General features: G+C 37.7%; 1 protein-coding gene across 1 annotated transcript in view; it reads right to left on the minus strand.

The window, feature by feature from the left end:
• The window catches only part of LOC126469052 (G protein-coupled receptor kinase 1), a 388,775-nt gene that overhangs the window by 7,985 nt on the left and 355,293 nt on the right, over positions 1-25,497 (minus strand). The window contains exons 11-15 of the mRNA XM_050096672.1: positions 23,948-24,122; positions 23,589-23,689; positions 17,010-17,172; positions 13,749-13,917; positions 13,307-13,551 (exon numbers count right to left, since the gene is read on the minus strand). Coding sequence (XP_049952629.1) covers positions 13,307-13,551; positions 13,749-13,917; positions 17,010-17,172; positions 23,589-23,689; positions 23,948-24,122 — 853 coding nt within the window. The remainder of the gene's footprint in view (positions 1-13,306; positions 13,552-13,748; positions 13,918-17,009; positions 17,173-23,588; positions 23,690-23,947; positions 24,123-25,497) is intronic.

The raw sequence follows: 25,497 nt of genomic DNA on the forward strand, positions 1-25,497 counted from the left end.
ATGGAAGTTTTGTCCTTTTCAATAACATTCACAATTTCTCTACTACCTTGTCAACAACTGGAACCTGTCTCATTCAATTGATTGTTTTTGCTGTGCTGCGTCACATCTAGCTTCTGAAGTTTCTCATGGTTCCTATTCTAACACTCCTTGTATCTTCTCTCAAAGCAAATTATTTTATTGAAATTGATTATGAGTGCAAAGAATGTGTTGTGTCAAATGAGAAAGTGCTGGTATGTTGATAGACACAATAAAATAAAAAACACACAAACACACAGACAAATATTCAAGCTTTCGCAACTCATGGTTGCTTCATCAGGAAAGAGGGAAGGAGAGGGTAAGATGAAACGATGTGGGTTTTAAGGGAGAGGGTTGGGCAGAGATGTCAGTCGAGGCCAACCTCTTTGCATTTACATATGTCTGCCTGTGTCTGTATATGTGCAGATGGATGTGTGTGTGTGTGTGTGTGTGTGTGTGTGTGTGTGTGTGTGTGCGCGCGCGCGAGTGTATACCTGTCCTTTTTTCCCCCTAAGGTACGTCTTTCCGCTCCCGGGATTGGAATGACTCCTTACCCTCTCCCTTAAAACCCACATTCTTTCATCTTTCCCTCTCCTTCCCTCTTTCCTGATGGAGCAACCATGGGTTGTGAAAGCTTGAATATTTGTGTGTTTTTTATTTCATTGTGTCTACCATCAACATACCAGCACTTTCTCGTTTGGTAAGTTAAAGCACCTTTGTTTTTTATATATATTTTTCCCACGTGGAATCTCTGTCTCTCTCTCTCTCTCTCTCTCTCTCTCTCTCTCTCTCTGTGTGTGTGTGTGTGTGTGTGTGTGTGTGTGTGTGTGTGTGTTTGTGTGTGCAAAGAATAGTCATTGGATTTATATAACTCACTCTTCAGTGACTGTCATCTTTTTGTACTCAAATTTATAATGGATATTATTAATGAACCATGGATTACCACTAACTAAGGTAGATTTTTTATACAAAGTAATTAGTTACTTCTGAAATTATAAGGCACACAGCAGGGAATTTAACGAGGAAGCTGACAGCACAAAGTAATAAACATTGTGACTGATGTTGTAGTAAAAACTTAGTTGTAAAAGCTCTATCAAGCTATTCCATTCATGATACATAAGAAGTGAAGAGATGATTTATAAAAATTCATTGTTACATGGATTTTGTCAAGTATGTTACTCAATTTCATCATCAGATATCAACTGAAGAATGTACTAATTAAACGAGACCATAAAAGAAGAAAGATATGGAATATGGGAATGAGGAAGATGTAGGAATGAGAGAAAAGAATCCACTGGAGGTGAAACCAATTTATAGTTGTCATAAAGAGCTGGGTTATGGTAGTCTGCTTAACATAATTCTGTGAAATAAGAAGGCACACATAAAAAAATTCACTATTATGATACCTATTAAGCTGGAGGTTATCAGTAAATGGAATACAACACCACCCAAACCAACAAAATATGGCAAAAGTGTCACATTTTGTTAACTTTTTACAGACAAGTTCCTAAATCTTCCTAGAGAAATAGTCTCACAATTCTTCCTGTATAAAAAAGAGATTTCAAGGCCTGTAAATGTCAAATCCTTAACTGATATCTAAGTGTCACTACTATCTACTTTTATTTCTTACAGCTAGCCTGAAGGTAAAAAGATTTCTAAGAACCTTCAAAATCACAGTGCGTCAGCAATCGTTGGTTAATATATTAAAAAACTAAAAACCTGCCTTGACTGTGAAAAAAGCACCTAGTGTTAAGTGTTAACCCAGGTTTCAGCGTAGATAACTACACCTTCTTCAGAACTGTTCTGAAGAAGGTGTAGTTATCTACGCCGAAACCTGGGTTAACACTTAACACTAGGTGCTTTTTTCACAATCGAGGCAGGTTTTTAGTTTTTTAATATAAGAAGATTTCTCTCGTTTCAGTGAGAAAATTTTTGAGAGAAATTTACTGCTTCAAGTAAGAGCTTTTTATTATTTGCTGTACCAGGAAGATACTAACTGCAAGCATCTGAGAACTTTTTAAGCAGATCTTTACATCATCTGATGATAGAGCTGCAAACTGAACATAAGGAAGACAGAAAAAAATTGAGACCAAGTTGAGTAGAATATCCTAAACAGTGATATGGCTTATAAAGCAGTGACTGTAATTCATGAACTGCCTGTATCACCATAAAAAGCAGCACACTATTTATATCTCAAGTCTTCAGAGGCAAGTAGTCCATCTTAAAGCAGCTGCTTATGGACCAGCCAGCAAGTGTAAAAGGAAGGAACAAATTGATGGTGGCCAATCACCAGACAGACTGCAACAAGAAAATGAAATAGACCTGTGCTACTGTTGAGAAGCCGGGTATGGTGAAATGCAACATTCAGGGACCATACTGAAATATTAAAACATGCCAACAATATGAAAAGAAAAATGGTTAGATGGGGGCTAGTCATAAAATTTTAATTATCACCCCAATAAAATAGATTTACTGAATTAGTTTTTTCTTTGTTTATAGATAATGTTTGCAGCAGTCTTGGTACACACTGAAGTACCACTGCAGCACACTATTAGAGGCGCCAAAGTAATATGACACAGCCCAACAATAAAGCGGCCCATCTCCATTGCTGAGTAGACAGCCTAGACTGCTCGTGTGTGGAGCACTTGGGTTCGATTCCTGGTACTGCCAAAGATTTCTCCTCGGTGTGAAGGCTGGTATGAAGTGCACTCAGCCTTGTGATGCCAACTGAGGAGCTACTTGACTGAATAGTAGTGGCTCCGTGGTCTTGAAGGTCTGCAACATCTCCACGAGAGTAGTATTCTGACTACACGTTCCTTCATACCACATCCACACAACACCACGAGGCAGAGGAGGACATAGCAGCCAGTAGAAATCCTTTGGACCTTCACAACTGATGAGGAGATCTTTTGTAATGATAAAGTGGAGAATTGTATAGTAATTTTTTTTCTGCATTTGACAAGGAACAACCATGCAGCAATATGTGCAGAGTTGGTGGCAGTGTATGATAACAGTACAGTTAAGTAGTGCAGATGCTTCAGGTGTGGTCAGACAAGTCTGAATGCATAAGCTTGGAGTGGCACACCACCTCTCTTTGAAGTACTGGGAATCAGAAAAGATGTGGAGGTCCTAGTGTTCTAACATCAGTTTTCAACATCTTGCACAAACTTTGGACACAGCAAAGGATATTGCCCACTGGGTTCTGTGACTGCCTCCACCAATTCAAGGAACCCACCAAACTGAGGCAACAGTTAAAATGTTGTAACAGTGTCCAGATTACTTTTTTAGCTGCTTAAGAACTTCAGATGAATGCCGAGTGTAACACTACAAATCCAAGATAAAATAAATAATAAAATAATTTACAAATAAAGTGGTCACTTGTTATATGAAATGATTTTCCTCAAAGTAATAAATAACATATATTAGAGAAATTGCACCTTTTATGATACTAAAAATCATGTACAGCGATTTGAACACTGAAACAAAAATGTTGTCATTGCTTTGCAAACTCAAGTACTTAAATATTTAAAATCATAAATGCAAAGGACCTTAGCATCTGGAACACTAATATGTTAAGGTACATAGAAAAAGAGCTCTAAGTAGAATCTGCAGTTTGAATGAAACTGCTCTCTGATTTAAGAATCCTGTTTTTTATTGGGGAAAAGTAAGCGAGCAAGAACAATGATGTCAACAGCACTGAAAAGGGAGACAGTGCTTCTTGCAACACACACATTCACTTTCCTGAGGAATTCTCTATTGAAAAATTTTTCAGACTGAAAAACTGTTGGAACCTTTTTACATTTTCGGGCATAAATGATAGAAATAAGTCATGGGCACAAAATGCCAGACTGGTATTGTCTATATAATTCACCAGTTAAATATCTTCCAGTACTTTTTAAAATTCTTTGAGTTTTAAGTTAAATGCTGAACTTTATTCTCAATCAGCATACATTTACTGTAAATAATTTCAAGTATAATTCAAATACATGCCGATGTTTTTCTAATCTATTTTCTTTTTTTCTTTTATACAAATCATTTCACAGAATATTTGGCCATTTGATCACTTTCTTTTTACTAAATTTCTTTTCTATTTTCATGTTTTGTTCAGAAAGCACAGAATAAATATACTGAAAAATCTACCAGTATTACTGAGATTACACAGATCAAGAGAAAACAATTAAGATGTTGATTGAGAATTTAAAGTTCAATGTTTAACATGAAATTTTAAATAGTGCTAGAGCATATTTGCCTGGCAGTTTTTGTTACTTACCCTGGTTACTTTAAAGCCATTAAACCTTTTCCAGAATGAATTTTCACTCTGCAGCAGAGTGTTTGCTGAACTGAAACTTCCTGCCAGAGTAAAACTGTGTGCCAGATTTGTGGGGCATTCGGATGTGACAGTGGCTCAGTGTTGGATTTCATGGGAACGTGAGGACAGATTTGTTCACTGTCACTGTCAAGGTTTCAGTTGACCATACTTGATTACCAGAAGGAAGGATCACATTATTGCACATGAGCACGTTGTAACTCTTTTACATTTGTGCCTGCCATATGAGAAGAATTAATGGACTCTCTGCCATATTCTGTGCTACCCCACACCATTGATCAGAGACTAGCAGCAGCTGGACCATGTAATTTCCATCCCCTGGATAGGTAGCTGTTAACACCACATGGGTGTGTTTAGTGTGGTGCCACTACCAGGAAACAGAGACTGCTGATGATTGGTATCATATTGTGTTCAGCAATGAATTATGGCTCTGCACTACCTTGGACAACCATCATTAGTGAGTGTGGTGGTGATCTGGAGAGTGGTCCCATTCTTCGAAAGTTTTAGAGAGGCATAGTGGTGTCATTCCTGACATCATGGTGTGAGGAGTCATGGGGTATGACTTCAGTTCAAGGCTGGTGGTGACAGAGAGAACTCTGATGACACAATTGCATGTCACGGACATCCAACATCTTCATGTGACCTATTATGCTAATACTTTTCAATAGGACAATGCTCACCCACTCATAGCATTTGGCACTATGTATTGCCTGTGTGATACTGAGGTACTCTCATGGCCAGCACATTCCCAGATCTGTCCCCAATAGGACATGTGGGGGACAAGCTCAGATGTTAACTGCATTTCAGTGTCAGTGTTCAGTACATAAGGCCTCTATTACACTAGGTCGCCAGGGGGTGCAACCTGTCACGCCACCAGTTTCACTGTTCATCATTGGGAATTAATTGTTAAGGATACTATTAGATTAGGGCAGCCACTGGTGCTGCCACAAGCTGGCTGTTTGCTGACTGCTGTGCCCCGCCACCATGTAGGCAGCAACTGGTAGAGAGAGATGTTGCAGGGCATTGTATCCTACTTTGCTGGGCTCCCATGTGGCACAGGCAGTCCAGCCACCAGTAATCGGCTAGACCACCATGTGGTCACTCTGCTGTCCACTATAGAGAACTGTTGTCCAACTGCACAAATGACATCATCCGTATTCACTTTTGTGTCCAAAAACCTCTGGTACTCTTTCAGAGCTTGTTTCAGCTTCATGTTTTTCCCTTTTGTCATATCTGCACTTTCACAAATGAAATCATCGGTATTCACTTTTGTGTCCCAAAACCTCTGGTACTCTTTGAGCTTGTTTCAGCTTCATGTTTTTCCCTTTTGTCATATCTGCACTTTCACACTGAACTGGTCCTCTGAGGATGAGAAACATTTGTTTTTGGTTGACATGAAATGTATACGTAATAAAACTAATTGTTATTCTGTGTACCAGATAATATTTTAAAATATTAATTACCTCACTCTGGTGTATATGAAAAGCAGTACCAGTATTTCATTATAGTCTATGTTTTGTAGTAAAGATACAAAGCACAATGAAAACAACAGAAACAGATTTTCATAATCTTTTTACTCCGGTGTGGATTTTCCTACAAGAAAGAATTGAATGAAGACGTACATATCTTGTAATGCATCTCTAGTAAATATATGTTGTTATTGATAACCAAATCACTTATTTCAGTAGCATTAACATCCCTAAAGGTATGAAAAATTAACTGTACAATTTTCCAGAGATTAATAATATGTGGTACAGCACAAATCGTAATTAGTATTGTTGCCTGCCATTTACAACACAGCAGATTCTTTTTTAAATTACTCCAATATTATGTGGTGTAAACCCAAAAGGGGATGAGTTACAATCAATTTCTTGAACAAACAGATCAAAGTCAAGTTAATTTCAGTCACTTTTCAAAGAGTGCTATCGATATCAAAACAAATTCTTGTCATTGCTGCTTCAAAGCTGTCTTCAGTTCAAGTGATGAGATTTTTCATAGTTAAGAAAGTGTTCAGCTTTGAATTAATAATAAATGTACCGTGGAAAAGGTGTTTCTAACATGAACCTACAAAAATATTATTATTCTTGTGAAAGGATATTTCTATAAGTAAAAGACTAAGGTGCTTCACATTGAGCTGTTACTAATTTATTTTACATTTATGCAGACATTCCAAAGTGATTTATGTCGCAGGCACTTTAGAAAGCCTTAACAACATCAAAAATAAGAATATTTTCCTGTGGAATGAAGCTGTAATGAGTATGTTGTATGTAGCCTCATGTGATCTTACGATGTGTTATTAACAGCACAACTACACTCACACTTATTGTTCAGTGACTCATATACACACACGTTACACACCCATATATACACAAAAAAAATCACTAAAACACCTTTGCACAGTGAAAATCTACAGATCACTAGATATACTGAAGTACACGAAGCCCACACCTACCACAGTAGTACAAGTTTGTATGCCAACTAGCTCCGCGGATGACGAAGAGATTGATGAAGTGTATGATGAGATGAAAGAAATTATTCAGATAGTGAAGGGAGATGAAAATTTGATAGTCGTGGGTGACTGGAATTTGATAGTAGGAAAAGGAAAAGAAGGAAACGTAGTAGGTGAATATGGAATGGGGGTAAGAAATGAAAGAGGAAGCTGCCTGGTAGAATTTTGCACACACCATAACTTAATCAAAGGTAACACTTGGTTAAAGAATCATAAAAGAAGGTTGCATACATGGAAGAGGCCTGGAGATACTAGATGGTTTCAGATAGATTATATAATGGTAAGACAAGAGATTTAGGAACCAGGCTTTAAATTGTAAGACATTTCCAGAGGCAGATGTGGACTCTGATCACAATCTATTGGTTATGAACTGTAGATTAAAACTGAATGAGCTGCAAAAAGGTGGGAATTTAAGGAGATGAGGTCTGGATAAACTGACAGAACCAGAGGTTGTAGAGAGTTTCAGGGAGAAAATATGGGATCAATTGACAGGAATGGGGGATAGAAATACAGTAGAAGAAGAATGGGTTGCTTTGAGAGATGAAGGCAACAGAGGATCAAGTAGGTAAAAAGACGAGGGCTAGTAGAAATCCTTGGGTAACAGAAGATATTTGAATTTAATTGATGAAAGGAGAAAATAAAAAAATGCAGTAAATGAAGCAGGCAAAAAGGAATACAAACGTCTGAAAAATGAGATCGACAGGAAGTGCAAAATGGCTAAGCAGGGATGGTTAGAGGACAAATGTAAGGATGTAGAGGCATATCTCACCAGGGGTATGAAAGATACTGCCTACAGGAAAATTAAAGAGACCTTTGGAGAAAAGAGAACCACTTGTACGAATATCAAGAGCTCAGATGGCAATCCAGTTCTAAGCAAAGAAGAGAAGGCAGAAAGTGGAAGGAGTATATAGAGGGTTTATACAAGGGCGATGTACTTGAGGACAATATTATGGAAATGGAAGAGGATGTAGATGAAGATGAAATGGGAGACACGATACTGCGTGAAGAGTTTGACAGAGCACTGAAAGACCTGAGTCGAAACAAGGCCCCGGGAGTAGACAACATTCCATTAGAACTACTGATGGCCTTGGGAGAGCCAGTCATGAAAAAACTCTACCATCTGGTGAGCAAGATGTATGAGACAGGCGAAATACCCACAGACTTCAAGAAGAATATAATAATTCCAATCCCAAAGAAAGCAGGTGTTGACAGATGTGAAAATTACCGAACTATCAGTCTAGTAAGTCACAGCTGCAAAATACTAACGCGAATTCTTTACAGACGAATGGAAAAACTGGTAGAAGCGAACCTCGGGGAAGATCAGTTTGGATTCCGTAGAAATGTTGGAACATGTGAGGCAATACTAACCTTACGACGTATCTTAGAAGAAAGATTAAGAAAAGGCAAACCTACGTTTCTAGCATTTGTAGACTTACAGAAAGCTTTTGACAACATTAACTGGAATACCCTCTTTCAAATTCTGAAGATGGCAGGGGTAAAATACAGGGAGCGAAAGGCTATTTACAATTTGTACAGAAACCAGATGGCAGCTATAAGAGTTGAGAGGCATGAAAGGGAAGCAGTGGTCGGGAAGGGAGTGAGACAGGTTTGTAGCCTGTCCCCGATGTTGTTCAATCTGAATCTTGAGGAAGCAGTAAAGGAAACATAAGAAAAATTTGGGAGTAGGAATTAAAATCCATGGAGAAGCAATAAAAACTTTGAGGTTCGCCGATGACATTGTAATTCTGTCAGAGACAGGAAAGGACCTGGAAGAGCAGCTGAACGGAATGGACAGTGTCTTGAAACGAGGATATAAGATGAAAATCAACAAAAGCAAAACAAGGGTAATGGAATGCAGCAGAATTAAATTGGGTGATGCAAAATGTATTAGATTACGAAATGAGACGCTTAAAGTAGTAAATGAGTTTTGCTATTTGGGGAGCAAAATAACTGGTGATGGTTGAAGTAGAGAGGATATAAAATGTAGACTGGCAATGGCAAGGAGAGCATTTCTGAAGAAGAGAAATTTGTTAACATTGAGTATAGATTTAAGCATCAGGAAGCCATTTCTGAATGTATTTGTATGGAGTGTGGCCATGTATGGAAATGAAATGCGGACTATAAATAGTTTGGAGGGCAGCGTGGAAGGTAAAAATTATAGAGGGAGACCAAGAGATGAATACACTAAGCAGATTCACAAGGATGTAGGTTGCAGTAGGTACTGGAAGATGAAGAAGCCTGCACAGGATAGAGCAGCATGGAGAGCTGCATCAAACCAGTCACTGGACTGAAGATCAAAACAAAAACAACAGCAACAACATTTATTTTGTATAGTTAATCTTCTGGGAATTTTCACTGTTAAAATTACATTTTCTATTAGTATTACTATTACTGAATATTGAAATATTTACAAAATGTCAAAAAAACTGTACAATATGAATGAACTACTTTTGTTAACATTGCAATTACTATCTTTGATACGATATCTTTTGTGGACTTTTAGTATTGTGTTGAGCATGTTCAAATTGTCTTATATTCTGAACCTCATGTCAACTCAAAACAATTCTCAAAAAAAACTTAACTTTGTGTTCTGCCTTACGGCAGTTCTTGTCATGGGGGAAGACACGTCAGAGAGGTCCAACGCATGAGCGTCTAGGGAAGTTCTCAGAAAAGATTATTAATAAAATGTGTTAAACTGAAACAAATAGCCTGCGACACCTCATTTAATAAAGTACATAGCAAAACTTTGCATCCTGAAATCATTTCTGCGAGCAGGGTTATTCTCCTATAAAGTCTGTGCCAACAATAAAAATGAGCCACAGGTTCAAGTCCTAGTCTGCCATAAATTTGCACTTTTCCAGGAAGTAACAAAATGATTACTAATGGACAACTAACATAAGATACATAAAACAACATTTTTAAGAATTTCAACTTAAATTTATGATCAATCTGATCAGCCTCTCTTATTTATTCTCAAGATAATGAGAAAAGATGGCATGAACAAAATCACAGGAGATACTTGTGAGGCATGTTAGCTAAAAATTCCATTACTAACACACAATTTTTCAAAATAGTAAGATCAAGGATGGACTGGATCTGGATGGAGAGTTCCTTTATATCTCTTGTGTGCACCCCGCACACAATCAGATACCTGGTGATAGGTATCTGGTTGTTGCACACAATCAGATACCTGGTGATAGGTATTTGGTTGTAGTGCACTCCTGAGACATTTAGTGGCACTCTACAGTTCTCATCTCTATGGTGCAGTCCAGCAAGATGCAGCCTACCTTGTCAGAGAATCTTCAAAGTCTCTGATTTAAGTCTCTGATTAAAGCACAGAACCAGAGAGCCATGATCAATTCCGGGGAATGTACTGCAGATTGAAGGCTTCCTTAAAATTCCAGGAACAAAGATGGTCTTCTCAGACTTGTCCTCCATCCATCAATTATTGACCTTTGAGCTGAGGCAACAGGCATCTTTTGTGCACCACAATCTGCAATTGGCTGCATCCCATTCTATCAATGGCCCCCAGAACAGCTTCTTAAACATGTTGAATGAGGCCTCATGGCATAAACTCTCTGTGAATAGTCTGATACATGGTATCATTGTTTAACATTTTTTGAACTGCTGATGGTTATCAGAAAAGCATTTACTTTCTCCTGACATGGAGCACAGTAGGGTCCACTAGAGATGAAGCTTCATACTGTTGCACTGGCCCAATTTCAATTTAGTTGCAGACTGCACCCCGAAGCTGGTGGTAAGGGGGATGAATTTAGAGCCATCAGTCCTCCCTGGTCTCTGGCTAATCTGTACAGGACCATTACATCTACTCCTAGCTTGCCATTCACAATCTAGTAGTCAAATAGGGAAAAGTCCCGTATTTTCTGATGAATTGATGATATCCACAGAAGGGGATAGTACTTGAGGTGTCTTGGTATCTGTCCCTGATACATGACTATCAGTAATTTGTCCAACACACCAATTCACAGCAGCTTCCAATCAGTTGACAGGAGTCAGGGTGGTTTCCATCTGCTTGGAAACAGCAGCTAACTTATTCCATGAAGTTTTGGGATTGTTGCCAGATAACATTGTCTTCTTGAGTGTTTTGCACTGGAAATTGCACAAAAAAATTGGCATGAAAACCCATATGCAAAGGCAGCTGCTACATGAGTGACCTCTGTCAAGTTTTCCAACGTCTTCAAATATTGCTCCATCTATGAGATGCAGGCGCATGCTTAGTGTGATACTATTCAAGCACACTCTCTGTCAGAACATGCACTCATTGAGTTAAAATTGAGATGACAAAATTAACAGAATTAAATGTCACTAGACATTTCATAGGTCATAAAATGTTTTTTCTGAAGAAATTAAAGAAATCACCAGGTCCCACATATTATCCAGTTGAAAGCCACCATCACAATTAGGAAGATCTTGTGTGATTCCTTAATAATTGAATCCCAGAAGGATCTTGTTGAGGCCAAGATTCCCCTAGGCAGAATGATCCATGGAATGTCCTGTGGAGACACAATGCTCAGCTAAGGCTGACTTACTTGGCTGCAAAAGGTGAGTGTGGCAAACATGTTCATCCCATCTTTCATGCACTGTGTGCATTGTCTGACTAATGTAGGCTTTGCCACACTGGCAAGATACTCTGTTGATTCCAGCCTTCCATCCCAGATCGTCCTTTGCCAAACAAAAAGAAGTACAAGTCTTTGTGGACAAGCAGATTAGACATGATGTTTATTTAAGATTCATCTGTCTAATTTCAACAGAATATCACCAATGTATGTGAGGAATGCCCTGAACTTGAACCGCTCCTTCTCCTCTTCATCTTGTGGGTTGTCAGTTCCTTCTTTTTTAAAGCTGTGCTGATCTGATGTGCAGAATATCCATTATATTTTAACACTGTTGCAGGTGTTCCAGTTCCTTTGCAAGGCTGTCTCCATCAGACAGTTTCTTAATCGAGCTTAGACATATGGACTTATGTTCAAATCTGAATATGAGAGGGTGCTTTGAAAAGTTCTTGGAATGAAATAGAAAAAAAGTACTTACATCACTGAAACTTATTTTTATTTTTCAATGTAGTCTCCTTGTAGATTAATGCACTTGGTTCAACCATGTTCCAGTGCCTTGATCCCATTTCAAAAGTACATTTCCTCCAGGCCTGCAAAGTGGTTGCCAACTCCAGCCATCAGTTCTTCATTTGAACTGAATCTTCACCCATCAAAAAAAATTTTCAGTTTTGGGATGAGATGGAAGTCTGATGGAGCCATATCAGGTGAATAAGGTGGGTATGGCAACAGTTCATACCTTAGTTCATGTAATTTTGCCATGGCGACAGCACATATGTGCAGTCGCGAATTGTCTTGATGAAAAACGACTTTTTGCCTTGCTAAACCTGGCCTTTTTTCACGTATCTTTTGTCGCAATTTGTACAGGAAGTTAGCATAGTATTCTCCAGTAATTGTTTGTCTAGTGGGGAGATAATCTACAAACAGAAGCCCCTTCGCATCCCAGAACGGTGATGCCATGACCTTTCCCGCCAAAGGAATTGCCTTTGTTTTCTTTGGTGGTGGAGAATCAGCTGTTTCCATTGTTTTGATTGTTGTTTTGTCTCTGGGGTATAGTATTGCACCCAAGTTTCACCAGTGGTCACAAACTGGCACAAAAAATTTTGTTCGTTTCTCCTAAAACTGGCCAAACATTGTTCCAATATGTCTGTTCTCATGCGTTTTTGATCCAGAGTGAGTCAAGGCACCCATCTTGCAGATATTTTTTTCATTTCTAATTCTTTAATTAAAATGTAATATACCTTTTTAGATGACATCCGGCCAGTGTGAGCAATTTCACGCATTTTCAATCAGCGGACCTCCACGACCATTTTGTGCACTTTTGTAATGATTTCTGGAGTAGTGACACATCTCAGCCAACCACTGTGCAGATCATCATCTAAGCTCTCCCAACCAAATTTAAATTTATTTGTCCACTTGGCAACAGTTGAATATGAAAGAGGAGAGTCCCCCAGTGTTTTCTGGAAATCAGCATGAATAGCCTTTGCTTTCATACATTTCTTTATGAAGTACTTAATCACTGGTCGAATCTCGATTTTTCCCATCTTCACAAATCACAAACACGAGAACAACAACAGAGTCATGTCACTGCCACAGCTCTCTTCCATGATCACTGACATGGCACATGTTTACAGGCAACAGTGAACAACTCGTTGCGCTAGTGCTGACCTCTCGTGGTGATTCCAAGAACTTTTCAAACCACCCCCATAGCTTTCCTTATCAGAGTTACCATACTTAATGATATATCATAATTCATCAGTTTCCACAACCACAACTGAATCTAACACTGTATGTTAAAGAGGTATGAGACTCACAAATCCTTAGTATTATCATATGAAAATTATTGCTACTAATAAGGGACATCAAATGAAGTTACCATCTTACCGGATTAGTGAGGACAATTTTTCCATCTCTAGTCCGTACCACAATACACTGTTCATTTTTCACATGAACTAAGTCAGCACTAACATCTTCTATTTGATCCATAAAAACAAGCTCAGGCTTTGTACTTCCAGACTCTGGATGAAGCTCCAACCTATTTGGATAGAGTTTGGCATAACGAGTTTGCCATGCTGATGCAAAAGGTCCTCCCAGTTTCTTTATGTATCCATGCAGAATGCAGTCAGATTCTGAAATATTTGAAAGCAAACATCAATGAGCCAAAGAAAACAATTTTCAAGAAAGGATCAATGTGTTTATAAAAGCACAGTGTGTGAATGTAACATTGTTTATAACACTTCTTATGTCCCAAGTTTCCCTGTACTTGCTATCAACAGCTGCATTGAACAGAAAACTATGTCTTATTTATCTCAGGCTAATAGTTTACCTTTTTCATCAGTGTCAAACTTAAGTTTTTGTTTGGCTTTCTTTTTCTGTTCCATCTTATCTGCTTCAGCATTGATTGTCTCAAAAACTGTTTCTGCAACTTCAGCTTGCCATCGTTCTGAGATTACTAAAGGAAAGTTTTTGTAGAGATCCTGGTCTGCCTCCGTGAGCTTTAATTGGAAAGAAAATAAGCATAAATTTATGAGCACAAGATTTTATTGAGTCTTTTATTACAGTGTTCCTAATATAATTTAAAGTTTCAAAGCATCGCTACAATAATCTTATTTGATAAAGTACATAACCATACTTCCAAATTTACCAGAAACAAAATGGACAGCCAATAGTCTTGCTACTAGACACATATCACTAGAAATATCTATTCAAGTTTTCGGAACTGTTAGTTCCTTCCCCATGGCCGAAGAGGGATAGGTTGTGAGGGTTGGAAAAAAGGTGCAGATCACTCATCTCAAGTCAAAATGGAAGCAACTGTTGTGAGGATGGTTGGTAAGAGATTAGGAGGACAAAGATAACATACCGATAAGTGCTGTGGTGGCTTCCCTCCAGGGATGATAGAATGACAGACAGAAGTAAACATGGAATAACAGGAAGAAAGTTCAGAAACAAACAGTGCATGTAAGGCTTGCAAAGAAATCAATATGAGAAACAGGGAGAGACAAAAAAGGGGAAAAGAGAGAGAGGGGTACTATCAAAAATAAAAAGTAAAAGAGTATATTAATAAATACTACAAGGCTCAGAACATAAATAAATAATACAAGGGAAAACACACACACACACACACACACACACACACACACACACACACAGAGAGAGAGAGAGAGAGGGAGAGAGAGAGAGAGAGAGAGAGAGAGAGAGAGAGAGAGAGAGATGGGGGGGGAGGGAGAGGGAGGTCCAGTTACATCCATCCCTGGGCATGGAAGTAAAAGTTCAAAATGCTAGGACAGTTGTTTCTACTTTTATGTGTTACTGTCAGTACTTAGAACTTTGCGTCTTGAAGATTAGTTCTGAGCTGCCATTCTGTCTCCCTTTCGAGACACTTAATTGACATTTCAGTGACAATTATTACTATTTATGTTTTCAGCATATAGCAGAACATACAGTATTATTATACATTACATTACAGTTACAAAACAGCACCATTAATGAAAAAACAGAGAAAAATATAGTGTGAATATCTTACATACACAGAGTGGTCAGAAACAGTCTGAAAAGCTTGTAATGGTGTTGAAGGGTACACTGTACTGAGAAATGACTTTTAAGAAATGAATTCAGTGCATTGTGACATTTCCAAATTAATTAGCATTGAAGTTAGCCAATCAAGCCATGGTACCCACAAATTCATGCAGCCCACAAGATACAATTATTGTCAGTTGTTCTAATAGCATAGATGATGGTGCACAAGGCTGCTGTCTTTGCCTCAGACTTGATCCTTACTACCAGCCCATGTCCAATTTCTGTATCATTCTCTTGTTTGGTTTTAAGAAACAACACTACATCTAGTGGGCTGCTTGAAATTGCACATGCAATGGCCTGGCTAGCTAACTTCAGTGCTAATTAACTTCGAAATGGCATAACATATCTAATTTATTCTTAACAATTATTTCTCAGCACAATCTACCCTTAAACATCCTTGGAAGCTTTTCAGATTGTTTCTGACCCCCCTGTAGAGTTTAAGGGCAGAACATTTACAATTTTAAATTTAATTTCTTAATGCAGCCAGTAGCATCTTGGGTCATTGTCAAGAAGTCTTTTGTATTGTCTGTACACAATGTTAAAATACATTCCTGCACAATGTGATGGGTGGTCTGAAGCATATTACTACAACTGCAATATAGTCAGGCACTTATTCCACTTGGAAAAAAAAACATCCTTTTATACTGTGTGATTTGTGCAGATTCCATTGTCTTCCATGTACGAGGAGCCAAATCGAAGCCTACTGAATGCCAGTTTTTAACTTCATTTGTATTCTCATTTATGGCAACTGTTAAATTCTTCACCAGGAAGTTCTATAGCAGATTTCATTGCTGATGTCTGTATTTGAGACATTCAGGTGTGGCAGTTTGGATATAGTCATGAATGAGAAGCTTCAGGTAGTCCAGAATCTTCCTGCCTTCTGTTGATCTCCATCTGGTCCACACTGTTTTTGGAGGATATTATTCCTGGTGCTAATTTACACTATAGTATTAGTCAAGTATGATCAATAAGTCAAGGATCTGTCAAGTATTACACCCAAATAATTTTGAATAGGGTTGAATTTTACAGAACTTGTGTTAAAATAGAGATGCAATTGACAGTTGGCCTGTCTGTTATTGATAATGAAGTATGTGCATTCTATCTCATTAGGGCTGGGCTTGATTCAACACTGCCTGTAGTACTGCCACAAAACAGAGATAGTATGTCAATATTCTTTCAGTTGCCTGTACCAGTTTTGTGGGATACAATGGTTGGACTAACTGCTGTCAGTATATTAGGGTATAAGCTTTGGTTCTTCTGAGTTCCTGATTTACAAGCCTGGAATACATTTTGTCTCCAGGAGATCTTGCCAAGATGACGATTTGTCCTGAAGCTTCATTTGCCGTCATTACTTCTTTTCTTTTCTAGGTAGTTGGATGTGTCCCAAGCTTCTTCAATAAGGTCCAAGCTTCACTATTGGAATGCTTGAAATCAAGAGTTTTTTTAATTTTCCTTGAGCCAGATTTATGATTTAAAGCACTTCATTCCCAATATCACTTTTTCTGCTTCTGAAAAACTTTCATTTATGAGGCTGAGGATCAAGACAGAGTTAGTTAATGTTAGTCTTTCCTTCAATATACTCTTACATTCACAAAAATTGTAAGAAATGTGTCCTAATGAGCATCTCATAAACTATTAAAATAAATAAATTCTGTGATAATATCAGCTCTATTCATAACTCAAACTATTAAATTAAATTGATAGATGGATCTGGTGACCTGTCCTTTCAGCACTCCTCCTCTCAAACCCTTGTCATGGGGGAGGGAGATGGAGAGGGAGAGGAGGGGGAAGGGGAGTGGGGAAGAGAGAGAGAGAGAGAGAGAGAGAGAGAGAGAGAGAGATGGGCGGGACACCCATACTTGATGTTACTGCAGTAGCTTATAAATAGATTCTATCGTCTAAAATACCAGATCAGATTCTTTCCCATTAAGACTGGAAACATTTATGCAGCTTTGTTATTACATATAAATTTTGCAAGAAACAGAAATGGAAAGAAGAAATTAACAAAAACCTTTATTCCTTTTGTATCCTCTTCATCAAAGGAGCCAATATCAAAAGCATCAGCTGCATTCACCTCACCCCTTGGAGGGATGAGTGGTGGTGTATACTTCTGCAGGTACACCTGCTGCCAGTCCAGGCCAGCAAAGAAGGGATGCTCTTTCACTTCATCAGCTCTGTTGCAAAACATACCACCAATCGTGAATTTAAACTTCGTAGTTTCACAAGTACTGTAGGTCTAACTATGAATTTGCAAACAAAAATGTGAGGGATTCATAACAGTCTACAATTATTTCCACAGCAATGATTTTATTTAATTATTCAAACATTTTCATCTGCCAGTTCATACTGGGAATTTTAATGTATTGATGCCAATATTAACACTTACACTAGCCACAAATATTTATTCATAATGTAAACTGACTGGCAGAATTTACTAGAAAAGCACAGCAGGTGGTATTTGTGTATAAGTATGGAATTACACTGACATTTCACTCAGGATCCACAGCTAAAGCTATGATTTGATGAAAGTACATCTAGTTTTTAACTGCTGAAACTCTGCACACAAAACATCACTAAGGACCTATGAATGATGCACTCAAATGACATATTATTGAGATCACTATCATAGTCTGATTAAAAACAGATGTGTTCTGAAGGTTAAGGAAAACTATGTCAGTGATACACCGATTAACAAATTCCATTATCAAACTGTGGAACTCAGTGTGCTACCTAAGAAATTCTCATCTATAACCAAACTTGGTCATCAGCATGGTACACACAAAACACAGGTGAATGAATAACACTCTCTTATCAGTTACACAATTTGGCTACTGAAGAGCCCCATGAATTGTGTGTAGTTTATATAGCAAGCTGTTTTTTTAATTATTTCTTTACAGCAGATTCTACTGAATTTTATTTGGTGGACAAATTTTATTAAAAAATCTGAAATGCATCCAGGACATATTCTGTGTGCAAAAAATTAGAGTCAGAGTGTACTAGGTTTCATTTAAATATTTAGTCAAATCACAGGTATATCTCTCAACAAAGGAATGAATGAGGATAAAGTTAATGAGCAGAGTTCAAACCTTCTACTGCAGTAGGAGGCAGTGACAGGACATCATCTTGAGCAAATTTTCTCAACATGCAAGCACCAAGTTATTGACATGACACCACAAAAATGACCTGGCAAATACACAACTTTAATGGAAAGAAAATGAACTGCTTGATATTAACATACATTTTCTGGCATAAATGAATAAGGAATGAAAATTAGTGCATTTGTGCTATGACTAAGAAAGTTCATAAGCACAATATCAAACCTTAATATTTTCTGCTTGCAACATGAAGAAGAAACTGAGCTAAGCTGTCTTTGTGAGAAGGATACTCAAACTGATAAAAAAAATGTCAGCAGGACACCCTTAATTGTTTGTGTATATCCTAATATTTACTTTTCCCCTCAAAAAGTCTTCACTACACTGAAATATCAGTTAGACTCATACACACGGCATTTTAAGCATATCTTATAACAAATTGCGTAAATATATATAAAAAACAAAGATGCTTTAATTTACCAAACAAGAAAGTGCTGGTACGTTGATAGACACAATAAAATAAAAAACACACAAACACACACACAAATATTCAAGCTTTCACAACCCATGGTTGCTTCATCAGGAAAGAGGGAAGGAGAGGGAAAGACGAAAGGATGTGGGTTTTAAGGCAGAGGGTAAGGAGTCATTCCAAACCCGGGAGCAGAAAGACTTACCTTAGGGGGAAAAAAGGACAGGTATACACTCGCACACACACACATCCATCTCCACATATACAGACACAGGCAAACATATGTAAATGCAAAGAGGTTGGGCAGAGAAGTCAGTCGAGGCGGAAGTACAGCTCCGGAGTTCTGATAGGTTGGTGTCAGTGGGAAGTATCCAGATAACCCGGACGGTGTAACACTGTGCCAAGATGTGCTAGCCATGCACCAAGGCATGTTTAGTCACAGGGTGATCATCAACAAACTGTCCATTTGCATGAACAGACTCAGGCAGACAGTGTTTGTTGGTAATAAGGATCACCCTGTGGCTATACATGCCTTGGTGCACAATATTAATACACAATATTAATGGTTTGTGTTGTGTGAGTCAACTGAGAAATAAATAATGTAACAAGTGTGTTTAAACATGCTTATAATGCATCTGGCTACAAGAACAATGTTTGTGAACATGTATGTATCTGTAGTGTATAGCTCTGATGCAGGATTTATCTGAAAGCTAGCAGTGTACTCAGAAGGGAATGGTCCAATCCGACATGTCTAAACGCAGCCTGAAATTTTTATGCAAGTAGAATACAACAAAAGAAATGCACTGCAAGTTTTTTTTTAAAAACTGATGAAGTTACTCATTTTTGTCACTTGAAAGCCACTCATGACAGTGGTGTGTACAGCCCTTCCTGCCTAGTGCATGATCGGCCATGACAAGAGATCACAGCACTGGTAGTGCTAATATTCAGAGTGACAGAAACAAATTTTAAACACCTAAAATATAGAAAAAAATGCCATGTGTCATTAATGTAGATGCAGTTTGTATGAACAGCTACACTGCTGTGTATGTATTTCTTACAAAGGTGAGTAGCAAAGGAAAATAAATCAAGGCAGAATTTGATGTCACATTAAAGATGTCATCCACCAATTGTGGCTTTAATTTATTGGCGTGAAACATGTCTTACATATATGTCATTTTATAACAATTCCCGTTGCGCAGTTCTTATGACAGTTTTTAAATAATGTATATATTAGTAACAATGATACAGCTCCCTGCTTATACCCCATAGTCATCACATTAAAGTGAAATGTCATTTGAATGATGAAAACAGACATTTTCCTTACACCAAGCACACTTGATCAAATGAAAATTAATGCTTTCAGGCATGTCACAGTAATCATTAGTTTTATTTAGATAGAAATGCAGTAGAATACAAAATAGTCCTGGCTATTGCCCTGTTTATTGTACTGTATACTGAGCATACTTAAAGCAATTTGTAAAATGTGCCACTGTGAGCTTACAATGCGCAAATGACTGAAATTTAAGAATACCGTTCTCCTGACAAACCTCAGATGACACAGAGCTGTCAGAATATGGACTAGCCGACACTTTCGTTAAAAATACTTTCCACTATCGAAAATATTCTTTACTGGTTGTTTTGGGGGAATGTGAATTATACCAACAGTTGTTTCACCATCCTCTGAAAGACCAAGGTATTAGTAAGTCCAGATCAAGAGTCCAAGAAATCAATGAATTAATTTCTGCAACTTGTTAGAAACTGTTTCAAATGAAATGTTAAAAATTTTTTTCTGTCGTATTTTTCTGGATTTTGATATGCTGATAATAAGATTATTACCACTAAACAGTTTTTTATTTTATTTTTAGACTTAATATGCCTTGAGGTCCCTGAAGATGCATATAAAGCTGCAGGAACAGTAATCACTGTCATTGTTGTATATAAACGTGTCATAGCATTAATTGATTGCACAACAGACTTGGTCTTTTTTTTTTGCATTGAAATGATAAAGTGCGGTTTGATCACAGTTCTTTCACGAAATCTGACTGATAGGCATTAGACACGGCAGATAGCAAGCTTTGTGTTCATGTTGGCTATGAATTAAAGACATCTCCTCTACACCTTTACTTGAAGTAAACATTGTTGTTTTGTGACTTCCTATAGTGTATGATTTCTTGAATCTGCCATACTGTACAGTAAATCTATTACACAGTTTCTCTTTAACAGTTTTGCGAGTTTTATTCTGGCACATATTTATTACTTTGTGTAAGTCTTTCTTCCATTTATACAGTTCAGTCAGAATTTATGAGGCAAAGCCGGGTTTGAACACTGCTTGACATTAAGTGTTAAACATAGTTAATGTTAACACAGTTTTATCTCCATTGTTAAAACTTATACTACCACAAAAACAACTGATAATTATTATGGATATTAAATGAGTTGTGAATTTGAGTGAACAATAACTGGACAAATGTTTCAGAGGAGATATCAATGGAAACTGAAAATCACTTTACAAATTACGATTGCACCGAGTCTTGTTATCTGTTTACCGGCATGTCATTAACCAAGCATATGTGCCTACCATGTTGAGCATGCACAGTCTGCTACAGTTCCGGTAGGGGTACACATATCTCCCAGCTGGCAAGCTACAAATTTGGCAATTTTCAACACTTTTAGAAAAAATATTTTTTGTGCATCTTAGCAGCTAAAATTTTGACTTGGTCTTTCCTTTAGTGTATTCTTCTTATGTAAAAAGTTTCAGGGCATGTTTCGACATATCGTACTGGATGATTTCCTTATTGGTCTTGTTTATATGCCTGTTGATGAGTCAGCACATAAACTGTTCAGAGACTTGTTACCTTTACTCCTTAAATTATTTATACAAAAATCAGTCTTTCTGATACAGATGATCTGCATTCTTTATAAAGATGCTTCTTTTGTATATTTCCCTATAATGATAATGTAATCAATGAAATATCCAAAGACAACCTTCTTCCATAGCAACTAATGCAATATCTTACCCCCAATTTTAAAAAAAGGTTGTTATTAAATTCACATAATGTAAAGCTTATAAAAACATATGCATATTATTAGCAGAAGAAAAATGCTCCTGTCAGAGTACAAAAACGTGAATATGTTCCTCTTCAAAATATTCTGCCTCAATATATATTCTGCTTTCATCACCAAAAAATTTAGCATTCAAACATATTCATGTGCTTTTAACGCAGAACATTCTAAATCCATTTACCCTATCTCTCTTCATAGTTAAGACTTCATACTAAGCATCTCCCTGTCAGTGCCACTGTCTATGTATGTCTCACTGTCTCCTTTTTCTCGCATTGAGTTACTGTATACCTCACTGCCACTTCCACTTGCATTGTCCCATTATCTTATATCTTGCCCCCCTACCAAGACACACACACACACACACACACACACACACACACACACACACACTCGACCATAGCTCAGCAGCTCAAAAATTCTAGCTTATTTTACCATCTACACACATGTGTTTAAATTTTCAGTTCAAGATGTGTCTCCCATATACCTACACGTTAAAGTTCGCCAGTCTGGGAGGGTATAAACCCCTAGCATACGAATGATCTCCGCTCATCTGTATTTTTTATTTCCACTGTCTCCTCTCTCTTTTGCTCCCACTGCTTCTATCTTCACCCATCTCTCTTTCTCTTTTACTACCACGGTTTCTCATTGACAGTCAATATCTCCTCTCTCTTTGGCTCCCACTAGTGTTGTCTTCATCCATCCCTCTTTCTCTTTCTCCGCTATTTTCCCTCTCCCATCATGATTGTCTTTTCTCTTTCTCACCTACTGGTGTTGTCTGCTCTCTCTTCCGCCATCATTGCCTCTTCTACTCCCTTCCAGTAAAAAACAGTGTGAATATGTCTGCATGATAAAATGTTTGGTGAGGAAGGTAGAACAAGGATTGAGGCAGCTGGTTCCTAAATTTTCTGTTATAGTCTTTTAAAGAGGCACATATTTGCCTTTTTTGTACTGCAACAGGAGCATTGTTCAGCTGTTCCCGTCTTTTCCCTGCTGCAGCATGGTGTGCTGCATATATAAAACAAACTCTGTACTCGGTAAAGTTTTGCCTGTTGATTTACATACTTTGGCACATTTATATACTTTGACACATTCAAACAACAAATAAATATACATAATATAAGTTTAGCACAAAATCGTTGGCTTTACAAGTGTTCTGGATACTTTGCTCATCAATCACAATTCACCGAAAATTCCCAGCTTATGAACTGTATGTTACAAGCGCAAAAACATTTAGAAATATTTTACTGAATTTGCAGTCTTTCCAGTTTTACATAATCTTTAGCAGTCATTTAAGTTCTTTTCAGGCATTTTAAGAACCATTTTAGCAATTTTTTGTCACTGCAGTATCACTTAGGCCATATTTGTATAGAAGTGAAGTGTACATTATGCAGAAACAGAATATCACAAGTTTTATTAGCGAAAAAGAGCTGACTAAACACATAGTTTGCTGACCTCAGGATCCTTGCAATGACCCTAGATCTCCTTGCCATGTGTTTACTAGGTCTATTAAGATCCCATTTACACCTCAGACTGGGTACTGTGTGCATATTTTAAGTGCAAAAGTATGGTAATTTTGAACTACTGGATCTCAGTAGTGGATAATGATTCTGAAAAACTTTTGGGGTTCATGAGAATATCATCTTACGAACATATAGTAAAAATTTTGACACTCTACCATGAAAAAAGAAAATAAATGGCCATCCCCACAATTGGTACTTTTTGAAACTAACATCAAGGTTTTTTGGGGTTTGACAGGAGTGCCCCAGAAAAAATGGTGCTTTTATAAGATGCACAATTTTCCTGAGCTGGAAGAAGTGTGTAATGTTTAAATTTTGACCCCGTACAGTACGACAGCTAGAGCATGCCCGTTCTTCTAACAGGTATACAAATGGTATCTGGGCCAAATGCTGTCCAAAACACTGTCGTGAGTGGACCGATTTTAAAAGTAGTATTACACAAGTTTTACCCATTTCCTTTGCAGCCCAGTCTCTTGTCTATGTCACGTTGCAGCAGTCCTTCCAGGAGAGACCGTAGCTCCTTCGAAAAGGATTCTGGAAGCTCTACATTCTGTAAAAAAGTTTATAATTAATCTCATTTCTTCCAATATTTTGATTGTACAGCAGTGCAACAGTATAATATTTCTTATAACATGTTACTGCATGAAAAAACAGCTCAAATTACAGCAAAATAGGACAATCTAAAATAAAACAACTGAAATAATGGATTGCAACAGTAATTACAGAATACTTCAAACAGACAAATAGATTTTAAAGTTTGTCATGTATTTGTAAAACTAACTAAAAAATAAAAGCTCCAAGGACTTACCATGGTTAACGTCATTCTGTCAATTTCATGTTTGTCTTTTGTTTTGTGTTGCCTGAATGGACTGTGTCCTTTGAGTAGTTTGTACAGCATGCAGCCAAAAGAAAACCAGTCTGCACTGGAATCATAGGCAGTTCCCTTTGAGAGAACTTCTGGAGCCATGTAACCATGAGTCCCACTGAAAATCCCAAAGCATAATGTAGTTCACTTCAAAAGACATACACAAACAATTATCAAAGAGGAAGAATACTGGAAGGGAGGGGGGGGGGGGGAGGTGTAGAAGAGCATCTCACTTTGATGTAAGTGAACAGATGATGGGCACCCTAAACACTAAATAAAATTAATTATTCATGGAAGTGGCAGACCACTTTGCAAGTTAGTATATCACACATGTTGTTAATGCTGTTTCCAAACAATGAAATAGTTTTCAGTGGATCAGATGACATTACTTTTTTAGGCTTTAGTTATTTGTTTGTTATATCCCAATGGCTGTTTTTTACTAAAGATTTTGCCTTTTATGAATCCATCTAGTTCTATGAAGTTGTTCCCGATGTCATAAACATATATCCTATCATCCTGTTTCTTCTTCTAGAAGTGTTTTCAACATATTTCTTTCTGGTTCAATGCTGCACAGAACCTCCTCATTTCTTATCATTACACTCAATTTTCAGCATCCTACTGCAACACCACATCTCAGATTCTTCGGCTCTCTTATTTCCTGGTTTTCCCACAGACCAACTAGATTCACTTACACATGGTGCTGTGCTCCAGAAGTAAAGTCTCAGAAACCTCCATCTCAAATTAATGCCTGTGTTTGTTACCAGTGAACTGCTTTTGGTGAGGAATGCTCTTTTTGCCTGCACCAGTCTGCTTCTTGTTCTCCTTGCTTTTCCCACATTAGTTTGTTTCCAAGGCAACAGAATTCCTTAGCTTCATGTAGTATGTGGTCCCCAGTTTTGATACCGTAATTAGTTTTTCACTAGTTTCATTTCTGCTGGTCATCAAAATACATTGTCAGAAAAAAATCTGTACACCCTTTTACTGGTTTCCAACACACTCAATATTTACTGTTGCAGCAGTGCATATGGAGTACATGAGTGATTATATTTACAGATCAATAGCGCAACTAATTCTGAGGTATCATGTATTGACCCATGCTGAAACACACATATTACTCATGGTGCAGTCTCCGCAAGTGGCAATGCAGGTGCTGCCTCTGGCATCCAGTCAATCACACGGGTGGTGAATACTGTCCTGGGATACATTATGCCACACCTACTCAACCTATTCACATAGTTTTGTAGGAGTTGTTGGTTGACAAGTCTCACGAGTCACTTTTGTCCCATCATATCCCACATGTGCTTGATTGGAGAGAAGTGCTGAGATCCTGGTGGACAGTGAAATTTCTGCATGTCTTGCAGAGACCATCAGGTTTCTCAGGCAGTGTGTGAGTGAGCTCTATCCTGTTGGAACAACACATCACCTTCCTGTCACAAAAACAGCAAAATAATGGGTCTAATAATATTCTGCACATAGCAAGTGCTGGTTAGCAA

This window comes from Schistocerca serialis, chromosome 1 (genome assembly GCF_023864345.2).
Source record: "Schistocerca serialis cubense isolate TAMUIC-IGC-003099 chromosome 1, iqSchSeri2.2, whole genome shotgun sequence".
NCBI lineage: Eukaryota > Metazoa > Arthropoda > Insecta > Orthoptera > Acrididae > Schistocerca > Schistocerca serialis.